General features: G+C 50.6%; 4 protein-coding genes across 8 annotated transcripts; 2 read left to right on the top strand and 2 right to left on the bottom strand.

Annotated features, from left to right (window-relative positions):
• Positions 1-1,813: 1,813 nt before the first annotated feature.
• LOC119121089 (aspartate aminotransferase, cytoplasmic-like) lies at positions 1,814-17,842 on the bottom strand. Of its 2 annotated transcripts, XM_037248510.1 has the most exons (11): positions 17,625-17,842; positions 16,414-16,595; positions 16,171-16,294; positions 15,990-16,102; positions 15,772-15,876; positions 15,539-15,689; positions 15,213-15,378; positions 14,521-14,663; positions 14,276-14,430; positions 8,593-8,594; positions 1,814-1,825 (listed from the first exon to the last, which is right to left on the bottom strand). In XM_037248510.1, the coding sequence occupies exons 1-9, from the start codon at positions 17,731-17,733 to the stop codon at positions 14,291-14,293; spliced, it is 1,233 nt and encodes a 410-aa protein (XP_037104405.1). In that variant the 5' UTR covers positions 17,734-17,842; the 3' UTR covers positions 1,814-1,825; positions 8,593-8,594; positions 14,276-14,290. The 2 variants fall into 2 exon arrangements, with proteins under 2 accessions (XP_037104405.1, XP_037104414.1); XM_037248519.1 differs by lacking the exons at positions 1,814-1,825; positions 8,593-8,594 and having other exon boundaries at positions 14,170-14,430.
• Positions 2,748-6,575, bottom strand: hoga1 (4-hydroxy-2-oxoglutarate aldolase 1). 2 transcript variants are annotated; one of them, XM_037248637.1, is made up of 8 exons: positions 6,329-6,575; positions 6,161-6,298; positions 5,469-5,597; positions 5,199-5,326; positions 4,947-5,081; positions 3,869-3,965; positions 3,671-3,804; positions 2,748-3,518 (listed from the first exon to the last, which is right to left on the bottom strand). In XM_037248637.1, the coding sequence occupies exons 1-8, from the start codon at positions 6,393-6,395 to the stop codon at positions 3,369-3,371; spliced, it is 978 nt and encodes a 325-aa protein (XP_037104532.1). In that variant the 5' UTR covers positions 6,396-6,575; the 3' UTR covers positions 2,748-3,368. The 2 variants fall into 2 exon arrangements, with proteins under 2 accessions (XP_037104532.1, XP_037104525.1); XM_037248630.1 differs by having other exon boundaries at positions 6,161-6,303; positions 6,334-6,574.
• LOC119120861 (metal transporter CNNM1-like) lies at positions 7,153-13,022 on the top strand. Of its 3 annotated transcripts, none has more exons than XM_037248097.1 (13): positions 7,153-7,786; positions 8,079-8,340; positions 8,546-8,898; positions 8,971-9,304; positions 10,312-10,455; positions 10,585-10,725; positions 10,818-10,987; positions 11,138-11,228; positions 11,321-11,442; positions 11,505-11,784; positions 11,948-12,027; positions 12,133-12,241; positions 12,624-13,022. In XM_037248097.1, the coding sequence occupies exons 1-13, from the start codon at positions 7,352-7,354 to the stop codon at positions 12,731-12,733; spliced, it is 2,631 nt and encodes an 876-aa protein (XP_037103992.1). In that variant the 5' UTR covers positions 7,153-7,351; the 3' UTR covers positions 12,734-13,022. The 3 variants fall into 3 exon arrangements, with proteins under 3 accessions (XP_037103992.1, XP_037103986.1, XP_037103981.1); XM_037248091.1 differs by lacking the exon at positions 12,624-13,022 and having other exon boundaries at positions 8,546-8,673; positions 8,793-8,898; positions 10,312-10,463; positions 12,133-12,576; XM_037248086.1 differs by lacking the exon at positions 12,624-13,022 and having other exon boundaries at positions 12,133-12,576.
• Positions 17,843-22,445: 4,603 nt separating the features above from the next.
• On the top strand, positions 22,446-24,990 carry LOC119121475 (homeobox protein Nkx-2.3-like). The gene is made up of 2 exons (XM_037249067.1): positions 22,446-23,057; positions 24,311-24,990. Exons 1-2 carry the CDS (start codon positions 22,733-22,735, stop codon positions 24,988-24,990), a joined length of 1,005 nt encoding a protein of 334 aa, XP_037104962.1. The 5' UTR covers positions 22,446-22,732.
• Positions 24,991-25,307: the final 317 nt, after the last annotated feature.

Below are 25,307 nucleotides of genomic sequence, written 5' to 3'. Positions count from 1 at the left end.
TGACTCAAGTCCAAGTCCGGCCTTGATATGACGTGCGCCGAAATCCAAAACAAACAAAAAAAAACACACAAGCGAGGGCATTGCAGAACGGATCCAAATGGCAATGTCAACCGAAGCTTAAAATGGAGTGTGGATCTTTTCACACTTTCATTCCGCTTGTTGAAGTGGCATATTGATATGCTTAACAATTGTTACACAACTTTGTTCTAAAAAGGTAAGACTAGGTTTTTGTCCAATTCTTGTTAGGCCACATTTCCATTTGGAGTGCCCTCAGCGTTTTATTATGACACTTGCGAGGCGTGTGAAGAGTTCCAACCAAGTCGACGTGCCTGCCTGCCCGCCTGCCTGCCTGCCTGCTGGGATTTATGTGCAGTATGTCTTTGTGTGTGGGTGGAGTGCGCCTGTGCGCGCGCCCGTGTGTGCGTGCGTGTTAAACAGCAGATAGACTCGAGTCTATTGTCAGTGATATGATTATCTGTGTTTAATTTTGGAAGCACTTTGCATGGGGGGGCGATCACACTCTTAATTGGCTGGATTGGATCTGAGCCCCGACGACGCGACACTGGTGCGGCTCCACCTGCGTGTGCGCGCGCGCGCGCGCTTGTCGTTTGTGTGTTTGCGTTGCGCAACTCGCAGAGGATCACGAAAAGCCCTTGAAAAAGCACCAGCCAAGCCGCTTGCTTGCACAGCATCCCAACAAAAGAGGACTCCAAATGTGCTCATGTGTATAAATAGACAATAATTATTATCATTATAATTATGAAATAAATACATCAAATACAATTCTCTTATGGCTATTTTAGCAACTATAAAAAAAAACTGTATTTCCTAAGTATCATATGTTATAATTTTGTAGGAAAAAAAAGTTTTAGGCTCAGTCAGAAAATCCCTACAAAGGCGTAAAAAAAACCTCTCGCAAGAATGCAGTCAAGTCATGATTTTCAGTTTTAAAAAGAATGGTGGCAGTAAAAAAGCAGCCACATAAAAGCAAAGTGTTTTATTTTGCATTGCTGTGCCACATCAAACACACACACACACACACACACACACACACACACACACACACACACACACACACACACACACACACACACACACACACACACACACACACACACACACACACACACACACACACACAGCAGTATATGGAGGATTTTCAAGTGGGACCACACTACCTGCCGGGTGGAGTGGTTTATTTATTTATTTTTTTGGCATCAACCCGGCCGGGTGTCTTTCCCTCCCCCAAGCCTCTTCCCTCAGCCAGTGTCACTGAAATAGCTTCAAGGTGTGTTTGGGTTGGACTTTAACCTCCTCCTGCTGCGTTTCCCCGGCAACCTTCCAGAGTTGCCTTTAATTTGTATCATCTCCATCCCGAGTGCAGCGGCGGCGGCGGCGGCGGCGCTTTAGCTTTGCAGCCTGTTGCCATGGCAAGCTGTTTAAATATCATCTCCCCTTAGTTTTCTTATTGCTATGATTCCTTCAATGGACGGCTCGGTTTGCGTGGGAGTGTGTTCAAGGGATCAAAACAACTTTTGGGGAGAAGCGCTTTTGCTAATCCCTTCCTTTGAGGGAGAACAACTTTTTCATTTGTATTTTTTGCAGGGAAGTCAAGTCAAAAATGTGTTTTGATTCCTGTCTATTTGTGTCTGCGCATGTGTGTCGGAGTTACAAAAGCCATGCTCCCCGAGTCCCAAATGTCTTTTCCATCCTTCATTTTGTTAATCCATCTCCACGGGGAGGACGCGCCTATTTTTATGCTTCTTGTGTAAAAATGAGGAAGGTGTGGGGGAAGCCTTTTGTGTCATCTTATCAGGGAAGGAAGCTTCCCAAAAGATTCCTTTCTGTTTGGAGAGGACAAAACCGCGCACATGCTGAGAAGATGCAATCAAAATGAAACATGTAACCAGCACACACACACACACGTATATGTGTGTCTAATTGCTTTGCGCCTCACTGTGCACTGCAGGATATAAGAGAGTTTGTGCGCGTCAATGTCAGTCTGAACCTACATTTACAGTGGGAGGAAATATTACAGCACTGTATACACCTTCTATAACCCTATATATATCCATATACTATGTATATATTTGTCAATATACTATTATAATATTTGATCTATTCCCAGAGTCACATTTTCAATTTGCACTAAAACGCTATCGCTTGTCCCATAAGGCTGCTTTAATTTGATGCTTTTATTTTAATCTCTCTCTCTCTCACCCACGCACGCTGCAGGCGTGATGATGGCGGTGCATGTGTAAATAGTGCAAAGGAGGATGGGATGGGATGGGATGGGACGGGACGGGATGGGACGGGACGGGGGGTAGCACAATGAGCCTTGTTTGCATATCCAACCAACGTTTGGAAGATGCCTCACTTGCATCGCATCCTCAAGCTTAGAGATAACGTTACAATTTAGATGGAATCTAGAAAGTTGGCTTTGAGGCGGACCACAGCCATTGCTTCCAATTTTCGCTGCTAGTGGGACCCGCTTATGTGCACGCTTTAATCGGAAATGAACCGTTTAAGATCATTAGTGTGGATCAAACCTCGGTGCTGGTGCTGGGATACTTGCTTTTCAAAACACAAGAGAGCGCTTCGATAAATAGCAACTAAAACATGAGGCTTTCTCCTTGCTGCAGGTAATCCATCCACTTCAAAGTGTTGCCGTAGCAGTGGAAATGGAAGTTAAAAGCAACTGCAACTACTTTTTGAAATGTGTAACTGACAACAAAACATAAGGATGGACACAACATCGATTATTTGATTGAAATGTTATTGTCTAAAGTCTAACATTACATTAGAAATGCAAATCTTGACAAATTGCTTCTTTTTCTCTCTTCCATTTTTGTATTTGTAACAAATGTATTCAAGCATTGTTGGTCACCGATTGGCTGCGGGTAGTCACGTGGTTCCCGAGACCATTTTGATCATTTCTTCACTTTGTCAGGTTTATGATTAAAAAATGGTATAAAACAGTTTTGATCACCAATTCATAAAACGCTTTTAAAAATATGAATGAAATAGTTCAATGTGTGTCAAAAATGAAATATCTGAAATTGAAATGAACTCTATTTGGTGAAATTTGAAAATCTTCTCTCAAAACGTTTGCAATCAAATTTGTGAATAAATCGAGAAAGCACTGTAAGGCGAACTTCGACGGACCTTCTCGAACAAGGAGCTGAACAGGCAGGATTTTTTCCCCCCTCCTTATTTCCAAGGACATCACTGCCTATGCCATTCTGTGACACCCACCTCTGTCTCTCTTTTTGAAAAGTACTTGCCCAATTTTATGTTTCCCATTGAACCCACCGCTTCCCCGCTTTTTGTGAGTAGTGTATGATTGATTGTTCACGTACGCACGTTGTTCAGAGCCACCCGTTGGAGGAGAAGTCCCGTCGGAGTCGTTGCGTCTCTTCCTGGCGCAGAGGGCCGAGAGGCGAGCGGCAGGCGCCGCCGCGGAAGCCGAACCACTCCATGGCCTGCTTGAGGGCGGGCACGCCCAGCTTCCTGGTTACCTAGCGAGGGAGGGAGGGAGCAAGTCAGCCCCACCGACTCTTACGTTTCCAGCCCAGTAAATCAAGTCACATCAAGTCAAGACTTGAGGAGTTAGGCAACTGGGGAGCCAAGTTGGAGCCGCAACAATGGACACTTTTTGGCGCGTCCTTACAGCAGCGTTGGGTTCAATAAGTCGCGCCTGCAGCTCTCGGGCTTCTTCCCAGCGGCCTGACGAGCACAAACGCGCCAAGTCGCAAAGCGGCTGGCCCAGAATGTTAGCCAGCGCGCATACTCCGCCCACCGCACCTGAAACACAACCAGTGTTTGCTAAAGCGCTACTCCTAGCCGCTACTAGCATTTGCCAACTCACCGACACAGTAGGCGGCCATAAGGAAGCCGGCCGAGCCCGCCAGAACCTGGAAATCCTGATCTTTGCTTTTGTGCACTATTAGGCCCATCCGGGTGATCTGCGCAGGAAACACATGAGAAAATAGCTCGCACGTCTGCGACTGTTCATTCCTTACTCGTCACAATTTGTGTCCCAACTTGGACAGCAGAGGGAAGGCGCCACGCTACAAATAAATGTGTCGGTCAACCACTTCCATTGGACGTCTGCAAAGCTATTCAAGGACTCCGCAGGGAATAGGCTCCGCCTACCGAGTGCGTATTCATAGCTTCGCGGCTGTCAATCGGGCGTCACAGCCTTGGATGATCACAGCTCCTCAAAGAGGATGACAACATTTTTTTAATACGCCGCCGACTGACAAATTGGCCAGCGAGCGGCCAGCCAGCCGGCCAGCCAGCCGGCCAGCCAGCGAGCGGCCGACCGACCCCCAAAGAGACACGTAAAAGAAGCCAGCCTCTCGCCAGCATCCACAGTCGGTAAAAAGTTATTTGAGTGGCCAGATTTGTCATCAGACGTTTTGACAGTGGGAAGAATTGTTCCGGCAATCTGTCTGGCAACCTTTCACCTTTTGCTTCGCCAGTTCCCGCCTACGAACGAGACGGCGGCGTGGGCGAGGGGCCGCGGGGTCGAGCGCCGTCGTCTTCCTCCCAAATCGCAAATCCAGTCAGACGCCACCCACACAGCCCGAGCGTGGTTTTATTTGTTGCCCCCGCGGCCTCAAACGCGACGCGTCGGCTGACCTCCTGGCTGCTGAGCGAGCGAGCGAGCGAGCGCACGCTGCTTTGCCATTTTTAACTTTTTACTTCTGATTTGGAAACCTTCTTCTTTATTGGCTTTCTGTCCCTGCATTTATTCGTTGTTGTTTTTTTATTTAGAATTTTCCTTAAAGAGGAGATTCCCTCGCTCAAAGTCCCGCCCACTTGGTCCCAGTGGCTGGTGACAAGGCCAGCTCTCTGCACCCTCTCTCAGTGCCCCGGTTAAGGAAAGACCACCCTCTTTTCCCCCCAAACAAACAAAAAGACAAGTCAAAAGCGCTCCTCACATCTCCGCCGCTGTCCTTGAGTCCCACAATGTTGGGATGTTGGGACAGATGCACGATGGCGTCCATCGGCAGCTCCAGGCCCGTGTTGGCCGGGACGCTGTACAGGATCACCGGGACCGCACTGCCATCCGCAACCTGAAGGGGGAGGCAAAGCGACGACGTCAATCGGGGGGGGGGGGGGGGGGGGGGACAAGAAAAAGAAGAAGAAGAAAAAAAGAGCATTCAATGCGTTTTGTAGTTTTAGTCTTTGACCTTGGTGAAGTGCTGGACCAGGGCGCGAGCGTCCATCTTGCCTTTGTAGAAGCACGGCGTGACCACCAGGACGGCGTCGGCACCGGCGTCTGACATTTTGGCCGTTAGCTCCAGCGTGGCTCTCGTGGCTAAACGACAACATCAGAACATAAATGACCTTCCGGCACTCGCCAAATCACCGACCCCCGCTCAAAAGTAAGAACGGTAAACTACGGGAGGGAAATATTTGCACTTGGATACTTCCAGCTTCACACACACACTGTAGCTCACATTCACAGCCAGAGCCAGCGATGAGCAGCTTGTTGGCGGGCATGGAGCGTCGAACCCTCTTCACCACCTCCACGCGCTCCTCCTCCGTCAGGTAAGGATACTCGCCGTTGGAGCCCTGCACCACCAGACCTGCGGACAAAATAGAAATGCTTTCAAAGCAAAGAAATATAGCACCAAGGTGTTTTTGTGTAAGAAATACAAACAACATAAGTACGGTAAAGCCATACATGCCAACATGAAATGGCTTTCAAAAGGAAAAAACATAACAGGAAAAATATTGTTTTAGTCAGGAATGAACAAAGGTCGAAAGAAAAAAGATGCAGCATGATAGTGGGTTGAAAATAAATTAAGAACGCTGTAAAATAGTGTTACAAAAAAAAAAGGAAAAAAGCACAGTACATTAAATGACATTGAAAAGTGAAAAAACCTCAAATGTTTTCTGAAATTTCTTTGTCCATTCACTTTTGATCAAAGATGGAATGATAGGAATTTATTTCTTTAAAATGTGTTTTCCTGGTATTTTTCTAATGGGAAGACATTTTTGAAATCCAAAACGTAACGTCGATGCTGCTGGAAAGCGAGTTTTCGACGCAGAGCTCGGCGTTTCAATCGATTTTAAAGTGTGGAAAATGTGAAAAGAAAAAGCCAATGTGGACGTGTTTTGGGATGACGCTTCAGCCAGCTGCTCTGACCTTTAAATGGAATCGTGGCGTACTTGCGCAGGTTGTGCTCCAATTTGTCGTAGTCGACGTCCTCCTGCACGGTGAAGGGGGTCGCGATGGGAGGGTACACGCCGCTCAGGTCGAGCCGGACGCCGGCGGCCGAACTCAGGCCGCGGGCCCCGCTCGGCCTGGAGCCTCGGCCGAGGCGTGCACTTGTTGTCCACAGCCGGCGGAACGACATCATCGGGGCCCCGGAAATCAACATGCTGCCGCCGCCGCCGCAGTTGCTCTTGTGCTTCTTTTCGCTGGTGTATTTGGACTGTGGTTCTTTTGCTCAGTTAATGTGTGAGCCTCCTGGTTAAATATTGACGACGGACGGTTGGTGCTTTTCGACCCGTTCGGTGGCTCAAATGTTGACCGAACTTGTTCACTGTTTTTGTTCCTTTCCACGTAGGTTGAGAATTAAGATACGTGACGCATTAGCGCCCCCAAGGGGCTGATTGCTGAAATAGGATCAACAATTGGTCAACTCGGAGCCACATATGAAAGAAAAGCTGCTGCTGCTGCTGCTGCTGCTGTCAAAGGGACTTTTCTCACTTTAATCGTCGCGACTATCAATACTAATAAAAATCTATCAATCTGCATTCATTAAAGTTGCCTTTCGACTTTATTTCTAGAGCACTTTAAAACAACGGCCGCTGCATACCAAGTTGGTGAAGTACCTTTAAAAAGCAATTTTGCTCCATGTGCTTTAAAATCTTTTGTCATTCCTAAATTGCTCAAATCTTATTTTCTGATATGTAAAAATGCAACGGTGGGTGCATACCAATTAAATGGAAGAAAATGGGGATGCGTTACATGGGGCAAAATGAAGTCATACAACAAAGGCGCTTTATTGCTGTTTTGTTGCCTGCAGTTGCTTTTCTGAAATCATTTCCAATTGAATTTGAAAAAGAATCAAGTGTATGGCGGGGATAAGCGGACGAAAAAAAGATGTTAAAAATGCAATGCGACGTAAACAGGGGAAGCTGAGCTGCTTGCTGCTGCTGAGCTGCTGCTGCTGCAGCAGTGGCTCTCACTTGGTTCTATAATTAGAAGCCGTGACGTCAGAGTGGGCGCGTCAGTGCAGCATCGTCTCAGCGCATGGACCGAAACACGCGACACCAGAGCTGATCGAGGAGGGCGTCTCACCTCATCATCATCATCATCATCATCATCATCATGGCGAGCCTCCTTCTCCGCCTCTGCCTCCTCCTCATCCTGCCCCGGTCGGGGCTCGCCCTGCTCGGCTTCCGTCCGGAGGAAACCGGCCCGGAGCTCTCCGTGCAGGACGGGGTACTGAAAGCCACCGAGGGGACGCGCTTCACGCTTCGGGTCTATTACTCCAGACCCCCGCAGCACAAGCTCAACCGGACGCGGGCCACCAGCGCGGCCCCGTGGATCGCCTTCATCGAGGAGCCCGGAACCGAGGTGCCCCCCCCGCCGCCGCGCCCGGGTCCCCGTCCCCATGCGCGCAACATGTGCGCGGACAAGAGCGCGCGCACGTCCGACATCGAGGTGCTGGGCTCGTTCAAGTCGACCTCCAGCCGCAACTCGGTCCTCGTCGAGCTGCTGGCCAAGGAGCTCCGGGACGGGGAGAGCATCAAGTTCTACTCGGTGGGTGGGTGTGTAAGCCTTTCCGCACCGCATGCCAGCCCGTGCACGGTGCGAGGGACGTACGTCACAACTTGGTCAAAGCAATGCTTTCTGGATGTTGTTTGACAATTCAACCCACTTGTGGGACATAGTCGTCAACTTTTCCTCTCCTCGTGCTACTTTTGTACTTGCGCTGCGCTGCGCTGCGCCGTGACGAGACGAGACGAGACTCAACGCTGACGCACAGCGCGTTGAGCACAAAAGGCGTAGCGGGAGCTATGCGGAATCCACGCTCAACGAGTTTTTTCCGCAGATGTGCGCCTTTGACGGGTCCAAGTGGGAGCACCACCGCACTCGGGACTTCTGGGTGGCAGTCGCCGAGCGCTCGGGGGAGGCGCCCGAGCTTTGGATCCAGGTTTTGGTGTCGGTGCTTCTGCTGGCTCTGTCGGCGCTCTTCGGCGGCCTCAACCTCAGTCTACTTGCGCTGGACCCGGTGGAGCTGCAAGTTCTGCAGAACAGCGGCACCGACCGGGAACAGCGCTACGCCCGCAAGATCGAGTCGGTGCGCCGTCACGGTAAGTGCCCAATGCGTTGGCTTGGATTGATTCCGAGTCAGGCTTTGAAGCCGCCGCTGTTTCAAGTTCGCTTGTCAGGTTTGGCTTCCAAGGCCTGGGTAAGGTTTGCGGTCTTAGGTAGGGTTTCAAATCAGGTTTTGAGACCTCGGGCGGTGTTGGGAAAAGGCGGGAGAACCCCGGCCTAATCCCCCCACCCCCTCCCCAGGCAACTACGTGCTGTGCACGCTGCTGCTGGGCACGGCGCTGATCAACGCCTCGCTGGCGGTGTGGACGTGCCGCATCCTGGGCATGACCTGGCTGTCGACGGCCACGTGCGCGCTGGGCATCTTCCTGGTGGGCGAGATCCTGCCGCACTCGGCGGCCTCGCGCCACGGCCTGGCCATGGCGGCGCGCAGCATCTGGCTGACGCGCCTGCTCATGCTGCTCTCCTTCCCCGTGTCCTACCCGCTCAGCAAGCTACTGGATCTCATCCTGCACCAGGAGATCTCCAACTTCTACACCAGGGAGAAGCTGCTGGAGATGCTGCGCGTCACCGACCCCTACCACGACCTGCTCAAGGTGCGGCCAAAAGTCGGCTCGCTCGCGTCCGCCGTGGAGCCCAATCAAAAGCGCGTGTGCTCGCTCGTGAAGGAGGAGCTGAACATCATCCAGGGGGCGCTGGAGCTGCGCAGCAAGACAGTGGAGGAGGTGCTGACCCCGCTGGGCGACTGCTTCATGCTGGCCGCCGACACCCTGCTGGACTTCAACACCGTGACGGAGATCATGCGCAGCGGCTACACGCGCATCCCCGTCTACCGCGAGGCGCGCGCCGACATCGTGGACGTGCTCTTCGTCAAGGACCTGGCCTTCGTCGACCCCGACGACTGCACGCCGCTGCAGACCGTCACGCGCTTCTACCGCCGCCCGCTCCACTACGTCTTCAGCGACACCACGCTGGACGCCATGCTGGAGGACTTCAAGAAAGGTACGGCGCGCCGCTGCGGCCTTTGAAGCCTAGGCTTGCAAGCAGAGGCCCAAGATGACCCAAGCCGCAGGGCAGCCGCAGGGCAGCCGCAGGGCAGCCGCAGGGCAGCCGCAGGGCAGCCGCAGGGCAGCCGCAGGGCTGGATGACAAAATGGAGTCAGTCAAAGCCACAAGGTAAGCAGAGCTGCGCTGTTAGCATAGATTTACACTAGCATGTTAGAATAAGGCTTGACTTTGCCACGATTTGTATTGGGCCACATCATGCAAGATTTGGTGATAAAATGCAGCGTTGGTTTCTGTGTGTTGAATTTGAGTTGAATGCTAACAGCGGAAGCGTTTTCTCTGGGCATTCAGCGAATGGTTATTCGCGGAAAAGCTTTTTCCCTTCCCTCCCTCCCTTTCTCGCTCGCTTGGCTTGCACTGACCCACTTAGATGAATGAAGCGTGTGTGTCGCAGTGAAAGGCGCACGTTGTGATGAGAAGCACGCACGCAGGCAGGCAGGCAGGCAGGCAGGCAGGCAGGCAGGCAGGCAGGCAGGCAGGCAGGCAGGCAGGCAGGCAGGCAGGCAGGCAGGCAGGCAGGCAGGCAGGCAGGCAGGCAGGCAGGCAGGCAGGCAGGCAGGCAGGCAGGCAGGCAGGCAGGCAGGCAGGCAGGCAGGCAGGCAGGCAGGCAACCACGCAGGCAGGCAGGCAGGCAGGCAGGCAGGCAGACAGGCAGACAGGCAGGCAGCCACGCAGGCAGACACGCAGGCAGACACGCAGGCAGCCACGCAGGCAGGCAGCCACGCAGGCAGGCAGCCACGCAGGCAGGCAGGCAGGCAGGCAGGCAGGCAGGCAGGCAGGCAGGCAGGCAGGCAGGCAGGCAGGCAGGCAGGCAGGCAGGCAGCCACTCCATTGAGTTCCTTGGGCTTTGCTCTCGAGAGCCTTTTCATTGACAAAAGAGGGAAATTGTGTGCTTTTCTTTGACGCCACAGCGACGTTTGTGCTTTGCCATGTGCTCCTTGCCAGGCAAATCTCACATGGCCATCGTTCAGCGCGTGAACAACGAGGGCGAGGGCGACCCGTTCTACGAGGTCATGGGCATCGTCACGCTGGAGGACGTCATCGAGGAGATCATCAAGTCGGAAATTCTGGACGAGACCGACCTCTACAGTACGACGGTGACATTAGCGGACGCTACGGCTTAGCTGGCTGTTAGCATAGCTGCATGTTTGCATTCGCATTCTTGATCGTATTCGTGATTTGTTCAATTTCCCATGGCCGCGATCGCCGCGACGACAGCCGACAATCGCAGCAAGCGTCGCGTTTCTCGCCACGAGAGGAAGCCGCAGGACTTCTCCAGCTTCAAAATGGCCGACCACGAGCTGAAAGTCAACATTTCCCCACAGCTCCTCCTGGCCACGCACCGCTTTCTGTCCACAGGTATTGGCCAATCACGCCAATGTGGAGAAAAAGGACCAAACCGATCCAATGCTAAGCTAGGCTAAGTGCTTTGCATGCTTTGTATCAACCAGAGGTGGATCCCTTCAAACCGCTTTACATCTCTGAGAAGATCTTGCTGAGGCTCATCAAGCATCCCAGCGTTGTCCAGGACCTCGAGTTAGACGACAAAGACAAACAGTCGCCCAAGAACTTCCTGTTCCAAAGAAACAAAGCGGCAGACTACTTTGTCCTGGTGCTGCAGGTACAACCTGCAATCAGTCTCTCCCGCCTTCTCATTGTGCCACTTTGGGTCAAATCGTTTCTCCGGGTTGCGGTTCCACGCTTGCCGTGGCTCCTGAGTCATCACGTCTTTCCTGCTTTTATTTTGAAAGGGCCTTTCGTCTTCCTTCAGGGTCGAGTGGAGGTGGAGTTTGGCAACGAGCGTCTCAAATTTGAAAATGGAGCCTTCTCGTATTTTGGGGTTCCTGCCATCGTGCCAGCGGGTGGGTGGGACAAAACAACTAAATATCTCAATTCAGTCGCAGAGAACACACACAATCTTCTCGGCCGTGACAAATTCTTTTGTTTTGTTCAGACTCGAGGTCGCCGTGTCGCTCCGAGTCCGAGGGCCGGTCCATGGGCCAGCTCAACGGGGGGGCCAACGTCTACGTGCCCGACTACTCTGTGAGACAGCTAACGCCCCTGCAGATCGTCAAGGTGAGCGATCGATAGCGCTCCGCCTCATGGGGCCACATTAGTCACATGTCCGCCGGCCGCAGATCACCAGGAGCCGCTACCGCGATGCGCTCGGCGCCTCCAAGATGGACACCTCGCCGCAGACGCCCGAACCCCTCACGGCCGAGCCAGAGATGGGGGCGGCGGCCGCGGCGGCGGCGGGCACCGCGCTGATGCCGCCGCTCCGGGAGCCGGGTCGACACCCGGCCGCCGGTACGGGAGGACGCCAAGCCAAGTGTGGCCTCCAAGCCAAGTGTGGCCTCCAAGCCAAGTGTGGCCTCCCTCACAGCACCACTGTGCTCAAGCGCAGAAACGGCATCGTCAGTAAGTCGTAAGACAGGATGTTGATGGCGCCTGACTTCCTGGCATTTTTTGGGGGAGATATCTTTCTCCAATTTTTGGTCCCCATGCATTTGTTTTTGCTGTTGCCAAAACATCACTTGACTTGACAGACAGACACATTGTGTCGCGGTCAAAAATGTTACAGGGAGCAAGTCCGACGGCCAAACGAGTCCCGGCGATTCGGTCTTCCTGCGGATGGACGAGATCCCTTACGTCCGAGATGCCGCCGGTAACTATGCCATGGTGAACATTTCCTTGGCTTGCAAGCGGGAAGGAAGCGCAGCAAAACGGTGGCCACAAACTCACCACAGCCTTTGTGTGTGTGTGTCAGATGTGGCCAGCATTCCCACGGTAACAGACAAGTCTCCTTTCATCAGCGGCGGTCAGTCGGTCAGCGCCTCCGAGGACACGCTGGGAAACAAACTCCGACTTAAACTCGGTCAGTCGCACGCGCACGCTATTCATCGGCCCTTTCAATGTCTTTCTTCAGTTTTGATTCACATGCAAACCCGAATCCCTTACTCCCTCCCTCCCTGGTCCTCAGCGTGTACTGCATACACTTAAACACACAGGGGCATGGGCGAGTGCACTTTGCCAAATCCACACACCTTATTCACCTTGAGTCTTTCTTCCTCCAGCGTTGATCTGCCTGAAACAGACAGAAAATAGCAATGCTCATCATTTCATTCCATATAGTATGTAGCGCATGTTGATTGCTAACTTGGCCACCGTATCAATTGACCTCTGGCATGACTTCTTCTTCTGCTGCTGCTGCTGCTGCTGCTGCCGCCGCTGCTTTTGTGTGTGTCCTCCTCCCTCAGGCCACAGGAAGAGACAAAAGTCACGAGAAGACGATAAAACAGACGAGCCAGAAGACAATTTGATAACGAAACACCGTGAAACAGAACAGGAGGAGAGTTCTGAGGGCTAGCTTAGCAACTGGCTGACCGAGACGATTTGGTTTCATCTAACGAGCTCCTCCCTCCAGGGGGCGCTGCTGCAATGGAATCGATCTGTTTTTCTGCGCTACCAAAGATGTCGCCACAGCGCAGAAAGTCAACTTTGACTCTTGCTATTGAATGTTCTTTGCGTATATCGCACTTGACTTGGTGAAATACATTCTTTAGCACTTAAAGCATTTTAGAGAGATTTGATACTTTTATGCACTGTGCATGCAAATGAAATGAAAACTTTCCTTCCCAATGAGTCGCTCTTGCTGTGCAAAAAACAACAACTATTCTCAGCTAAAAAAAGGAGACATTTTGAGTTCATTTGCTTGCACACATACGCATCCCATCATTACATTCACCATCTAATGAAGAAGCTTTTTTTTCATGGTTGAATATCACTCAGCTTTTACACAGCGGCACACATCTTGCAGCATTTTGCGTCTGAACAAGAAAAACATTTGGGATGAATTATTGATACGACAGACTTGTCACGTTACAAATGGATGTCGAGAGGCCTCCCTCCCTCCCTCCCCTTCCCGCTCATGCCATCATCAAAGCAATAAGGAACCTGCTACGGGCGTGGTTCTTCGAGGAACGCGTTTTGCAGACCGCTCGGACGGAGGCTGAGCAACGCTGGAGTGGACTGATGGACTGAATAAGATATCAACAAGTGACTTTTACCTGTCAGGCAGGGACGGACGGACGGCCGGCCACAACGACTTTGTCATCATCAAATAAGAATTTTAGGAGAAGTTGAAAGACACAAGCAATTGTTTACATGAAGAAAATACGTTTTTAGAAGAAAGATGTACCTATGTACCTAAGTACATGCACAGTATCCAGTAGTGCACACATAATAATGAATAAATGTGATTTGTAAGTGGAGTCATTTATTGGTTTTCCCCAAATCATCTGTATTTTGCCCCAAAAGGACAAACATTTCAAGCAGCGTACACGTTTACAGACGGCAATTCAAGAAGGACCTTGGAGGTGAATACAGCAGCTTTCCATATCATATTTGTCTTTATGTGATGATTTCAGTGGATGTGTGGGTGTGAAACAGCAGTGAGTTGGAAAGAACACACACATTCCTGACTCATCAAATGACCCGTGATGACGTAGCGTTTACACTTGGCAGCAGTAGGTGACTAATGTAGCGTAGCACAGCGTAGCTTAGCAGGGATTCTCCACCAAAAACAATGCGTGCGCTCCAAATGGTGCGTTGTCTTTCATCTGTCAGTGACGTGACATCCGTAAGGAAAAGGCAGAGCAATGAAATGTTTGTTTAGCTGCTCCGTTTTTTGCTATTCTACTTGCAAAGCACGTCAGGCGTTGTGAACCTGCGCGCAACGTTACAATCGATGAAATCCTCCATTTTCAGGGAGGATGCCAACGATGCTTCTTTTTTTTTTTTTTCCCGTTTGGCCAGACGCCACGGCATCGCTCCGTAAAGGTTGGGAAGCGCAAAGGTGGGAAGGAGTGAAATGCACAAGTTGAACAAAACGGATGGTTACTGGCCTGACGCACTGCACTCCCTTTCACTGGACCTGGGTGACGGCGTCGTGGATGGCCTGTGCCACGTAGTCCAGGTTCTTGGAGGTGAGGCCGCACATGTTGATGCGACCACTCGCCATCAGGTAGACGTGCTTCTCTTTGATCATGAACGCCACCTGGTCGGCTGCGGCGGCAGAAACAAGTCAGACAGGTCACGTCACGTCACGTTGGAGAAAGACGGGCGGGGAAGGAGTCCACGTGCAGGCGGACGTACGGTTCAGGCCGGTGAAGCTGAACATCCCGATCTGCTGCGTGATGTGGTCCCAGGTCCCCGGGGTTCCCAGGGCCTGCAGCTTGGACTTGAGCTGGTCCCGCATGAGGAGCACACGGTCGGCCATGGTCTTCACGTTCCCTTGCCTGCGGGCAGACAAAGCCATTGGCAAACGAGCACTCGTCGCGTCCGGAAACGTCGGCTCGTCCCGCGTCTTTTCCACGTCACTCTGCCGCGACACAATCGAGTTTGAGCGACTATTCTTCCACGGTCCTGTAGGTGTCGCTAAAGCAAAGTAGGAGCCGATAACCTTGAGCGCCATTTTCCAGCACCCATGTCAAACCGTAGGCCCGGGCGGGGCCCAAACCCGGCCTGCAAAAGCAAATGCTGTCAACTCCCGCGATCCTTACTGGGCAATTTTTGGGAATATGTCAGAAATAATAAGGTGGACATTTTGCCCAAATTTTTGTTCCCCTTTTGAATCGTATTTTTTAAAATCATCATTTTAATGAAAAAAAAGGTCATCTGAACAATCATTGAGGCTGATTTCAAAACTATGAATCATCTGTTTGTCGCGTATTCACGCGAGCCAATCAATCAAGCATTTCGTTCTAACGGAAGCCGCAGTAAAAATGACACCCCTGTTTGAGAGGATTTTTTTCTTTTCTTTACAATTACAAATAATGGGAAGGTACCATTCAGCGAAGAGCTTGGGGCAGTTGAGGGTCTTGCTGACGATGCGAGCCCCCTGCGAGGGCGGGTTGGACCAGGTGGTGCGCACGATCTTCTCCATCTGAGATAGGATGCGGCCCAGGTTGTCGCCGTCTCGCGCCACCACCGTCAGGTTGCCCACCCTCTCGTCTGAGGAGAGGTAAGGGAGCCGGCTTGTTCGGGGTCGACTCGTTCCACCAATTTTAGGACGTGGAACTTGCTAAAGCTTATTGTCCCCCTCCTTTCGGACACCCTTAACGGCCACCCAGTAAGCAACGGGTTCACCGTAATAAACTTGGCGTGTACTCACTGTAGAGGCCAAAATTCTTGGAGAAGGACTGAGCCACAAAGAGTTCAAAGCCCTGAGACACAAAGAAGCGAATGGCCCACGCGTCTTTCTCCAGGGAGCCCGAGGCGAAGCCTTGGTAGGCCGAGTCAAAGAACACAAACAGATTCCTCCGCTGGAGACCGAGAGAAGACAACCGGGAATGTCATTAAAGATTTGTGAAGACCTCTCCGGTCTTCCAAAAAACCTGAAGAGACCTTCATGATCTCCGCCATCTGCTTCCATTGGTCCGGACTGGGATCGGTGCCCGTGGGGTTGTGAGCGCAGGCGTGAAGCACGAAAATGGATCCTTCCGGAGCGTTCTGTTCAAACACCACAAAAGCGTCACCGTGGAACCTTACGGCCATTTCCATTCCTACACACGTGACGAGCCAATCGGATGGCCAAAACTGTGCAATTTTACAAATCGAGTCACCTCAAGGTCGTCCAGCAGGCCGCTAAGGTCCAGGCCTCTCTTAGCGGCGTCCCAATAGCGGTACGGGCGGACGTCCTTGAAGCCGGCGTCGGCAAACACGGCGTTGTGGTTCTCTGAGATTGAAGGGAAAAAAAGGAAGATGCCGCACGTGCTTCCAGTGTGTGTATGAACATGGACGCACCCCAGGTGGGCTTGGACACGTAAACGGGCGTGGCCGTGTTGTTGACGCCATTGTACCAACGCCGTAAGAACTCGGCCCCGATCCTCAGGGCGCCCGTACCGCCCAGAGCCTGGACTCCGCCCACCTGAGACAGGAAAAAAAAAAAAAAAAAAAAGTCATCACATACTAGTCGACCTTCTTTGACGCCAACAAAATTGAATCCCTAAAAATGCTAGCAGCTAGCTAGCACGCCAACAGACTCACCCTGCCCTCCTTGATGGCGGCGCTGTCTTCCCCCAGGGCCACCTTGGAGGCGGCCGAGCGGAATTCCGGCAGCCCGAGGATGGGCAGGTACTCGTGGTTGAGGGTGGCGTCGTCCACGATGAGGCGCTCCACCTTCTTCACCACCGGCAGGACCCACGGCTGAGAGTCATCGGTGCGGTAGGCTGAAGGAGACGGCAGAAAAACACTTTCACTTCTCCTCACCTGACATGACCGTTGGATAAGAAGGTCCGAGGTCCTGCTCTGGTTGGGCGGGTGCCGCGAACGTGAAAACGGAAATCGGTGGGACAATCTTCAATTCAAGGAGCCATGTCAATATTAAGGGCTATAATTACCTACAGCCGCCGCCACAAGATGGCAGCAGAGCAGTGCTTTTGTCTCAATGAAGCTCCTCAACTCACTTTGTTGGCACCAAACATAAAATCTGGTCGTTTGAGTGGGAAGCATACCAAAATATGTTTTGCTCACCACTATTTAAAGAAGAACAGAGAGTGAGCGAGAGCCGATACGTCAAGGTCGCAGCCAACTAAACTGAGAGCGTACGCGAGTGTTTGACCTCCGAGGAACTCGTGGCGCGTAGACGTGTGTCGTATCCCGTATCAGCACAGTGTATTCTGAAAAGATGGCCACAGACACGCGCTTTCAAAGCAGCTGCTTCCTGAAAGTACTCGCGGCATTTCTTTTGATCGCTTTCGTGCTCCCTAATGGCACTGTGAAGGCAACAAGTTTGTATTTTACAATAAGCACCGTTTCTTTTTATATTGGACTAAAGGCAACTGAGGAAAGTTGAAATAAATTCAGTTAAGTGATTGGCCACAGAACCAAACGCATTTAAAACCAAACCCGAAACTCATGCATTGATATTGTCAACCACATGAACAAAGGACGCGTTCCTCATGTTGTAACTTTTGGTTTCGTTTTACTTGACTTGACCTTTTTTTTAAAAAAAATTCAGTTATAGTAGTTTGCAACTTTTAATTTCGTTTTTTTTCACTTGACTTTTTTTTTTGAGTAACGACGAGTTTTCGTTAACTGCAAAAATCTTGGGAGAGATGGGGAAGTGATGCGTTTGCGGTCCTGCCTCCATTGCAGAGAATTGCTTTTGCGGTTTTGCCACGTGACCCGTGAACGCACCTCGGCCAAGCTGTCTGAATGGGATCAGCTAGCCTTTTAGCATCATTAGCTTCGCTTACCTCCGACCCCGAGATTCACCTTCTGTGGATGGCTGTCGTCGCGGAAATCGGCGCTCAGTTTGAAGACAGCCACCGGGGGCGCTTGCGGGACGTCGCTGAACACGGACATGGCTGCGGAGTGGCGACAATAGGACGGCGGCAGCAAGCGGTGACCTGGTCGGCGACGGAACGCAGTTCACCTTCACGGATCTGGGAGGACGGAACAGAGCGAAGCGTCAGCAGCGCGCAGCCGCCACCAATGAGACGCCTCCTTATTTGTGACGTCTTTTCCTAAACCAATGGGAGGTCAACTAGGAAGTGCTCCGTTATTTATGCCTATTTCCATTCCAATCGGGCGCGTCTGATTCAAACGTGCATCTTCGATCAATGCAATTGGACTTGTAGAATTCAATGTGTTTTTCCCCTGCTCAACTGACCGACCGAAGAGGAGCGAGCGCAACTCAAGGACGCAGGAACAACGTTTAACCGTTAGATGTCAGTGTTACCTCACAAGGATGAACGAAATGGCGCATTCGCGTTGTTTACTCGCGTACAAATTGAATGCATTGAGTGTTTTGGATCCATTGTCTGAAAAGGTTCTCCTCACGAGACGAGGGAGGGGGGCCACGGGCAGCACGGAACCTATCTCAGCTGACTGGGCAGTAGGCGAGGGACACCCTGAACTGGTTGCCAGCCAATCGCAGGGAACACACGCACACGCACACGCAAACAAACAACCATTGGCACTCACAGTCACACCTCAATCGACCTACCTATAGGAATGTAAGAGTGTTTTTTTTTTTTTATAGCACGGGGAGAATCAGAATCAGCTTTCTTGGCCAAGTTTGTGCATGCCAAACAAGGAATTTGACTCCGGTCGGTTGATCTCAGCCTCTGTACAACATTTAAGCGACTAACAACATTCAGAACATGCAACCCCACACAAGGTGCGAACGCTGCACCTCTGAACTGTGAGGCACCAACCAGTGCTTCCGCCTTATTCCCAATTTATACCATGCCAAAACAATCCAATATTTAGATTGGGGCAGTTTGGGAGGCATTTGACAGTTCGATAATCAGACAGCCTGTCACGCAATCATCTCGCACTAAAATACCCAAAGCAAACGTATTAAATGGCGTACTCACCAAAATGGCTGTTTATTATTTTGGACAAATGAAGAAAGGTGTAACTTAGCGTGCATCAAACAAACTAAACATTCAGGTGTGTCAGACGTTCTGAAGTGTTTGATGAATGGCTTCCACTTTCAGCCCGTTGCTGCTATGGCACACACTGATGAGTACTTGCGTGAAGATTCATTGTTCCCCCGAGGCCACCTAAACCTACAAAGTCCAAACAAGCAAGGCTAACAGAGGTCAACAGACATGCCTTAAGTCCATCCGACACGCATGAGAAAGCAGCCCAAAGTGTCCTTCCTGCCATTTTGCTCTCCGCAAACACAAGCGAGCCGACGCTATTTTCAGGTCTCATTTCAAAGACCAGGATGATGGAGTCTTTGAGGATCCCAAAGCAAGAAACCTAATTGCTAGATTTTCTTTACTCTGGACTTCTTGCTGTCTTTTGAGCAGATCCACTTGATTTGGGCAGGTGCAAACGGGAGCCCTTTTGGCAGCATTTTGCTGCCGTAGATAGACTGGATGAAATTGAGGGGGGAGCACCCTTATGTTGAGAAGATTCTTCTGGAAGTGGGACCTAACAGCACCTTTTCTCCCATTAATGTCACTTTGTGGCCTGAGCTCTGGACTTTGTCAGCCTCCCGTCACCAGTGAGCGCACAACGCGCTGATTTACACAAGTGTGTGTGTGTGTGTGTGTGTGTGTGTGTAAAATCGAGATGATCTGTGGCAGGAAGCGATCCGTGTTGCTGTGTACACATAAACAGCACCCACGGCCACGCCAGAGGCAATGTGGAGTGGACATACTTTGTGCTATGTTTACATTCAGGAATTGTCGTAGTCTTGTAGATGCCATTGCCTGGGAGAGGCCACAAGTTATTTGTGCCCCTGCGGCAGGAAGTGCGCTTTCACCACACACGCACGCACGCACACGCACACACACTTGAGCACGTATACACTGGTTCGGCGCTGTTTATGACAGATGACCCCCGCCCGAGGACGGACGACCCACCTTTCCTATTCCTAAATCAGCAGCGTGTCGTCAAGGAAGTAAACAGCGTGACGGAGCCCGCCCGTGGACACCATTTGTTATTATTATTATTATAAGCTCCCGTAAATAAAATACAAAGGTCCCACATCTGCATTCATTGTGGGGAAGCCAAAATGGCGATCGGTCAACATGAAGCAGAGCCAACTCCACAATTGAGTCGTTTACCATCCACGGTAAGGCACAGTAGGATGCGCACGTGCAGTCAATGCTAACACGCAACGCTAACATATGAAACTAAATGCATGCTGCTAGCGTCATTTTTACCAACACGCCCGCCGAGAGGTGGCAAGGCACACACCTTCTTCTGACTGACATTTTAAAGAGCAGAATAAATGCTGTATATCAAGTACAGACATTGAGCGTGATGAGAACCAGTGAAATAAGTGAGAAGAAGCAAATGCAATGCTGATGGCATGCTAAGGTGCATATACCCGACTCGTAAAAGATGCTAATACACACTGCTGATTATTTATACTAGCATATGTACCATGATAATATTTGATGGTAAGTTTGGTGAAGCCTTGCATACGTCACAAAATGAATGGCTGGCTGGCTGGCTGGCTGGCTGGATGGATGGCTGGCTGGATGGATGGATGGATGGATGGCAAATGCACGCAAACACGCACGCTTGCAGAACAGGCCTGTGCATGACGTGGGTCCTGCTACATTGCTGAGGTGTTTGTCTGTGTGTGTTTACATGTTCAATCGCATGTGGTGACCTGTTGTACTCCCACAATGCACGCAGTGTTTGTGTGTGTGTGTGTGTGTTATGATGAGCTGCTAATCCGGCACAGGTCAACAAGGTCCCGAGCAAATGTCAGTAAACACAACACACACACAATTGTACGCGTGCGCACACACACACAACACAGTCACACACAGACACACACATGCACACACAACTCGTCTCTGTGGTGTGTCAAATGTAGAGAAAAAAACCCCGTTTTAGATCATTCTTTCTGTTATCATCCCCGCACCAGAGGCGATTTGCGTGGGTGTGTGTGTGCAGGTTTAAAAGTGCGCCCATGCATCTCACATGTCAAGATGACTTGGAACATATCGAGCGAGTCAGAACGCTAGCTCGCATTTCAGCACTTTTTGTTCAGAGTTGTGTATCAAGTTATCCTGATATTATGGCTGCGTCATGCATGCGTGGATGCAGCCTCCTTGTTGCCACTAAGTCCTGCCAGCTCATTACGAGATCAATTACAAGCTTCTTATTAGCACTCACATGACGTTTAGCTGCTCACCTGACAGAGACAGGCGCAATCACACACGCGTAACACATGTGAACCAAACAAGCGCGAGCGAGCGCACACATCACACACGCGCACACACACACACACGCACACACACACACACACTTTAGACCCCAAAACAGCAACATTGCATCCATGTTAAGTTTTCACATACAAACGACAAATGTACAACAGTGCATTTTCCTTCATCAAACCAATTTAGTATTTGACTTTAAGACAAAAGAATAGATTCATTTTAATTCCTGTCCTCAATGTGTAACTTGCCATCATTGATCTTAAATTCTGGAGTTTTCCAAATACTGTCGAGATTTGTCTTATTCCTAATTGTACCTTTCCAAACGTCAACAAATCAACATTTTCTGCTGAGCGCCTTTTTTCGGTGTCTCCTCCGCACGACTTTGCGAGGGCCTCTGCAGCATGTTCGTTTCGATTCCAACTCGTCCAACTCCAATGGCAGACTTTAAACTTTGCAAATAACGAATTGAACAAAGTGCGTAAAAGTGAAAGCTATCGAGAAAACTGCTCCATTATTTTCGGCTGTACTTTTTGACACGATGCGGCCAAGATCATTTCCAAGTTCTATTTGCTGTTTTGTTGTACAAGTTGAAGACCAAAAAGTTGGTCCAAAAAAAATGAACATTATGTGTAAACATTTTTTCCCTTCTATATCATTCAATTGCGTTCGTCACAATCATTCAAAGCGTATGACGACTCCCATTTATTTGTATATCACATTCAAGTCAAAAACAGAATCACATTGCAAAATGCATGTCTAGAATGAAATAGGAAATATAAACCGTGGTGATTTGTACCTACTTTTTTATTGACAACAAATCAAATAAAAGCTGCATTTTATAAATTCCTATCGCAAAGAATGGAAATGTTGCTTTAGAATCGATTTTTGTGTTCTTACGGCTCATGTTGAAACAGATCTTTTTTTTCTTCCTTTCTGCTGCCGTGTGGACGGCTGCAGATGATTTCAGCCCGGAGAAGGGAAAAGGGGGAAAAAAGAAGACCAAGTCTGCATGGCGCCTCCAAGAATGACAGCAGACAAGAGGTGTCACCTTTCCTAGATATTTTCTTCACGCGCTCACACAAAACCAACACACGGACACACACAAGCAACACACATGCACGTTATTTGTATTCACAATAGTATGAACAGAACGTCCATTTTTTGTCTTCCCATCTCTTACAAGCGAGCTGAGCCAGCCCAACCGCAGAACCGAGCACAGAATCACACAGAACCAAAGGAATCTATAAGGCTGGAACCAGAGAGCCCAAGGTCAAGCAAATCACCAAGTGGAACCAAAGCCACTTGGAGCAGAAAATAGAATCAAGAGGAACCCAAGCAAAGACTTAATGGAACGCAAACTCAAGCGGGGGGGGGGGGGGGGAACAACCACATGAAGATTAAGAAACACGTGGAAAGATGCATGCATGGAAAAGAAGAACAAAAGTGGCTGAAACCATCACAAGGAGCAGGTTGCTTCCTCACAACACACACACACACGCGCGCGCACACACACTTTTCAAAAGCATGTGGATTTTTTGTGATTGGTCCGTCCTTTGAACACAACCCCCCCCCCTCCCTCCGCGGCCTTAATTCCCAGTTTTGGTGCGTTCGGGCGGACTCCCTCGCTCGCACCCGTGCACGGCCGCCCGGGCTTGGGGAGGCCGTTGAAAATGTTGACGATGACGATGATGCTCCAGAGCTCCACGCCTTTCTCCGTCAAAGACATCTTGAGATCGGGACGGGACTACCCCCCCGTCCACACGGCCCACAGCGTCCCGCCGCCCTCCGGCGCGCTGGCCCGGGACAGCGCCCCGGCGCCACCGATGCCTTTCTTGGACCCTGAGCTCACGCGGCTCGTCGGAGACCCGGAGGAGGACGAGGAGCAGGAGGAGGAAGACGGCGAGGCGGGAAGCGGACTGACCCCGGACGGCTACCCCGGGACGCACCGGGGGGGACGGCTGGGGACCCCCCAAGACATGGACCAGCAGAAGAGCAGTAAGTCGACTTTTGCGCGGCAGACGCGGAAAAGGAAAGGGAAGCCACTTCAATGAGAGTCGCGCATGCACGGGCCACGTATAGCACTTTTCCACGCACAGCCAACAACTAAGCAGCCGCATTGAACACGAAGGTCGTGCACTTTTGACACGTCCTCATGCACAACGCATCATCGTAGTGCGGCCTCATATTTTCCTTCATCTACTCAAATATTTCATGTTGATTTATCATCGGGAGTAGTGAAAAATGAAGGTTGTATATGACACGCGGGCCACATGCATGTCACGCGTGAAGATGGCCCACATGCATGTCCATGAAAAGAAAGCTCGAAAGGCGTAGCTATCATCTTTTGAATATTGCAATATTGGAAGGAAGTTGAGCATAAATGGTCGCCATTGGGGGAAAGGAGCAATATCTTTGTCACAGGCTATCAAATCATTGAAATATTCAATCAATCAAAACGAATAACAAGGCGAAGGAAGGCGCCCCTTCTCTATGGCTAAGTGCCTTCCATTTGTGTCGGGCAAAGAAGCGAGCTGGCTGGCTTGCTGCGTCACTTCATATTTGTCTACGGCAAAGCCGCCGTGCGTTTTTCCAAAAGCAAAGAAAGATAGCTATAGCAAAGCTGTACTTACAGTTTCCAAAGGTCTTCCGTTCACCCCATTGTTAAGCGCCTGCACTGGAAAAAAAGAGAGGCAAAAACACATGCATCAAGTTCAAACGTGCAGTCAAAAGAAAAACAGGAGGCGGACGAGATAAGGTGCTGCGACTTTTGGACTAAAATCATTTGGAATCACAAATGATGATCTGCACACGCACGTTTGTGTTTTTGCGCTAAATTAAGTGTTATTTACGTTTAACACGATGTCAATTCAATACACTTTTTTTTTTTTTTTTACAAATCGTTTTCTTTTGGAACCACTTTTTAGTGACGCGGATTGTGGATTTTATTTTCCCCACGATTGTGCTTTTTTTTTTTTTTACTTTATGATTGCCTTCGTTTGTAAATTTGAGTGGATGTAGACAAAAAAAAAAGTTTGTGTTGAATTTACTCGACATATTTTTGGAAAGTAGATTTACTTAAATAACGCTTCTGGATGATTTTCCATGCAGATGCATGCATGGGTTTATTTTGTGCAGCCATTGACGAAACGAAACGCACTAAATTCAACACAGCATTTATTATTTTTATTTATTTTTAGTGGACGTGCACAACAGATTTTGTGAAACTCGCGATTATATGTGTCTATTAGGCAAGCATGCGGAGACTGCGTCGTCCCGGGTCGAAGCTTCCTCGGACGGGGTCCAGCCGAGGCCGCGCAGCCGCCGCCGCCGGCCGCGGGTGCTCTTCTCGCAGGCGCAGGTGCTGGAGCTGGAGCGCCGCTTCAAGCAGCAGCGCTACCTGTCGGCGCCCGAGCGGGAGCACCTGTCGGCGGCGCTCGAGCTCACCTCCAACCAGGTCAAGATCTGGTTCCAGAACCGCCGCTACAAATGCAAACGTCAGGGGCAAACCAGGACCGTGGAAGCGGGAGGCCTGCCCCACGCAACTCCGCCGCCGAGGCGCGTGGCCGTGCCCGTGCTCGTCCGAGACGGGAAGCCGTGCCACGGCAGCGGGGGCTCAACTCCGGGCTATCCGAGCGCCGCTGCGCCGTACGGTTACGCGGGGGGCTACCCGGCCTACACGTACGGAGGCCCCGCGTACCACCAGAGTAACTCCAGCTGCGCATACGGCGGCCCGGGGGCGGGGCCGAGGCCGGGGCTGGGGCTGGCCTCCTCGGCGCCCGGGCTGGCCTCCTCGGCGCCGGGGCTGGCCTCCTCGGCGCCGGGGCTGGCCTCCTTCGCAGGCTGCCCCAACGCCTTCGTCAGCTTAGGCGGCCTGCAGGGGCTCTCGTTGCCGGCCCACAACAGCCAGAGGGGCACCCGGGCTTGGTAAGGGGAAGAAAAAAGAAAAATAAAAAAAATTAAAAAATCGGTTCATTGACGGGATTGTTGACGTCACACAAAGAGAGAGGACTCGTGATAAGATGCAAGTTTGAAGTTTTTTTGACGTTTTTTTTTTTTTTTTTGGTTGCTGTTAGTTCTTTCACGTGTATTCTATTAAATAAGAGAAAGAGAAAATGGACAAAATGACTTTTTTTACGTCAAATTGAATTATCCTTTGGCAAAGTTACTTTTTTTTTACTATAAAGGGTTGTAGTTTGATTTTTTTTCATTATGTTTTCTTGACATTCCAAAAAGTACAACCCCCCT

Source organism: Syngnathus acus, chromosome 1 (genome assembly GCF_901709675.1).
Source record: "Syngnathus acus chromosome 1, fSynAcu1.2, whole genome shotgun sequence".
In the NCBI taxonomy this organism is placed as follows: domain Eukaryota; kingdom Metazoa; phylum Chordata; class Actinopteri; order Syngnathiformes; family Syngnathidae; genus Syngnathus; species Syngnathus acus.
This window is presented reverse-complemented; position numbering and strand designations above follow the sequence as displayed.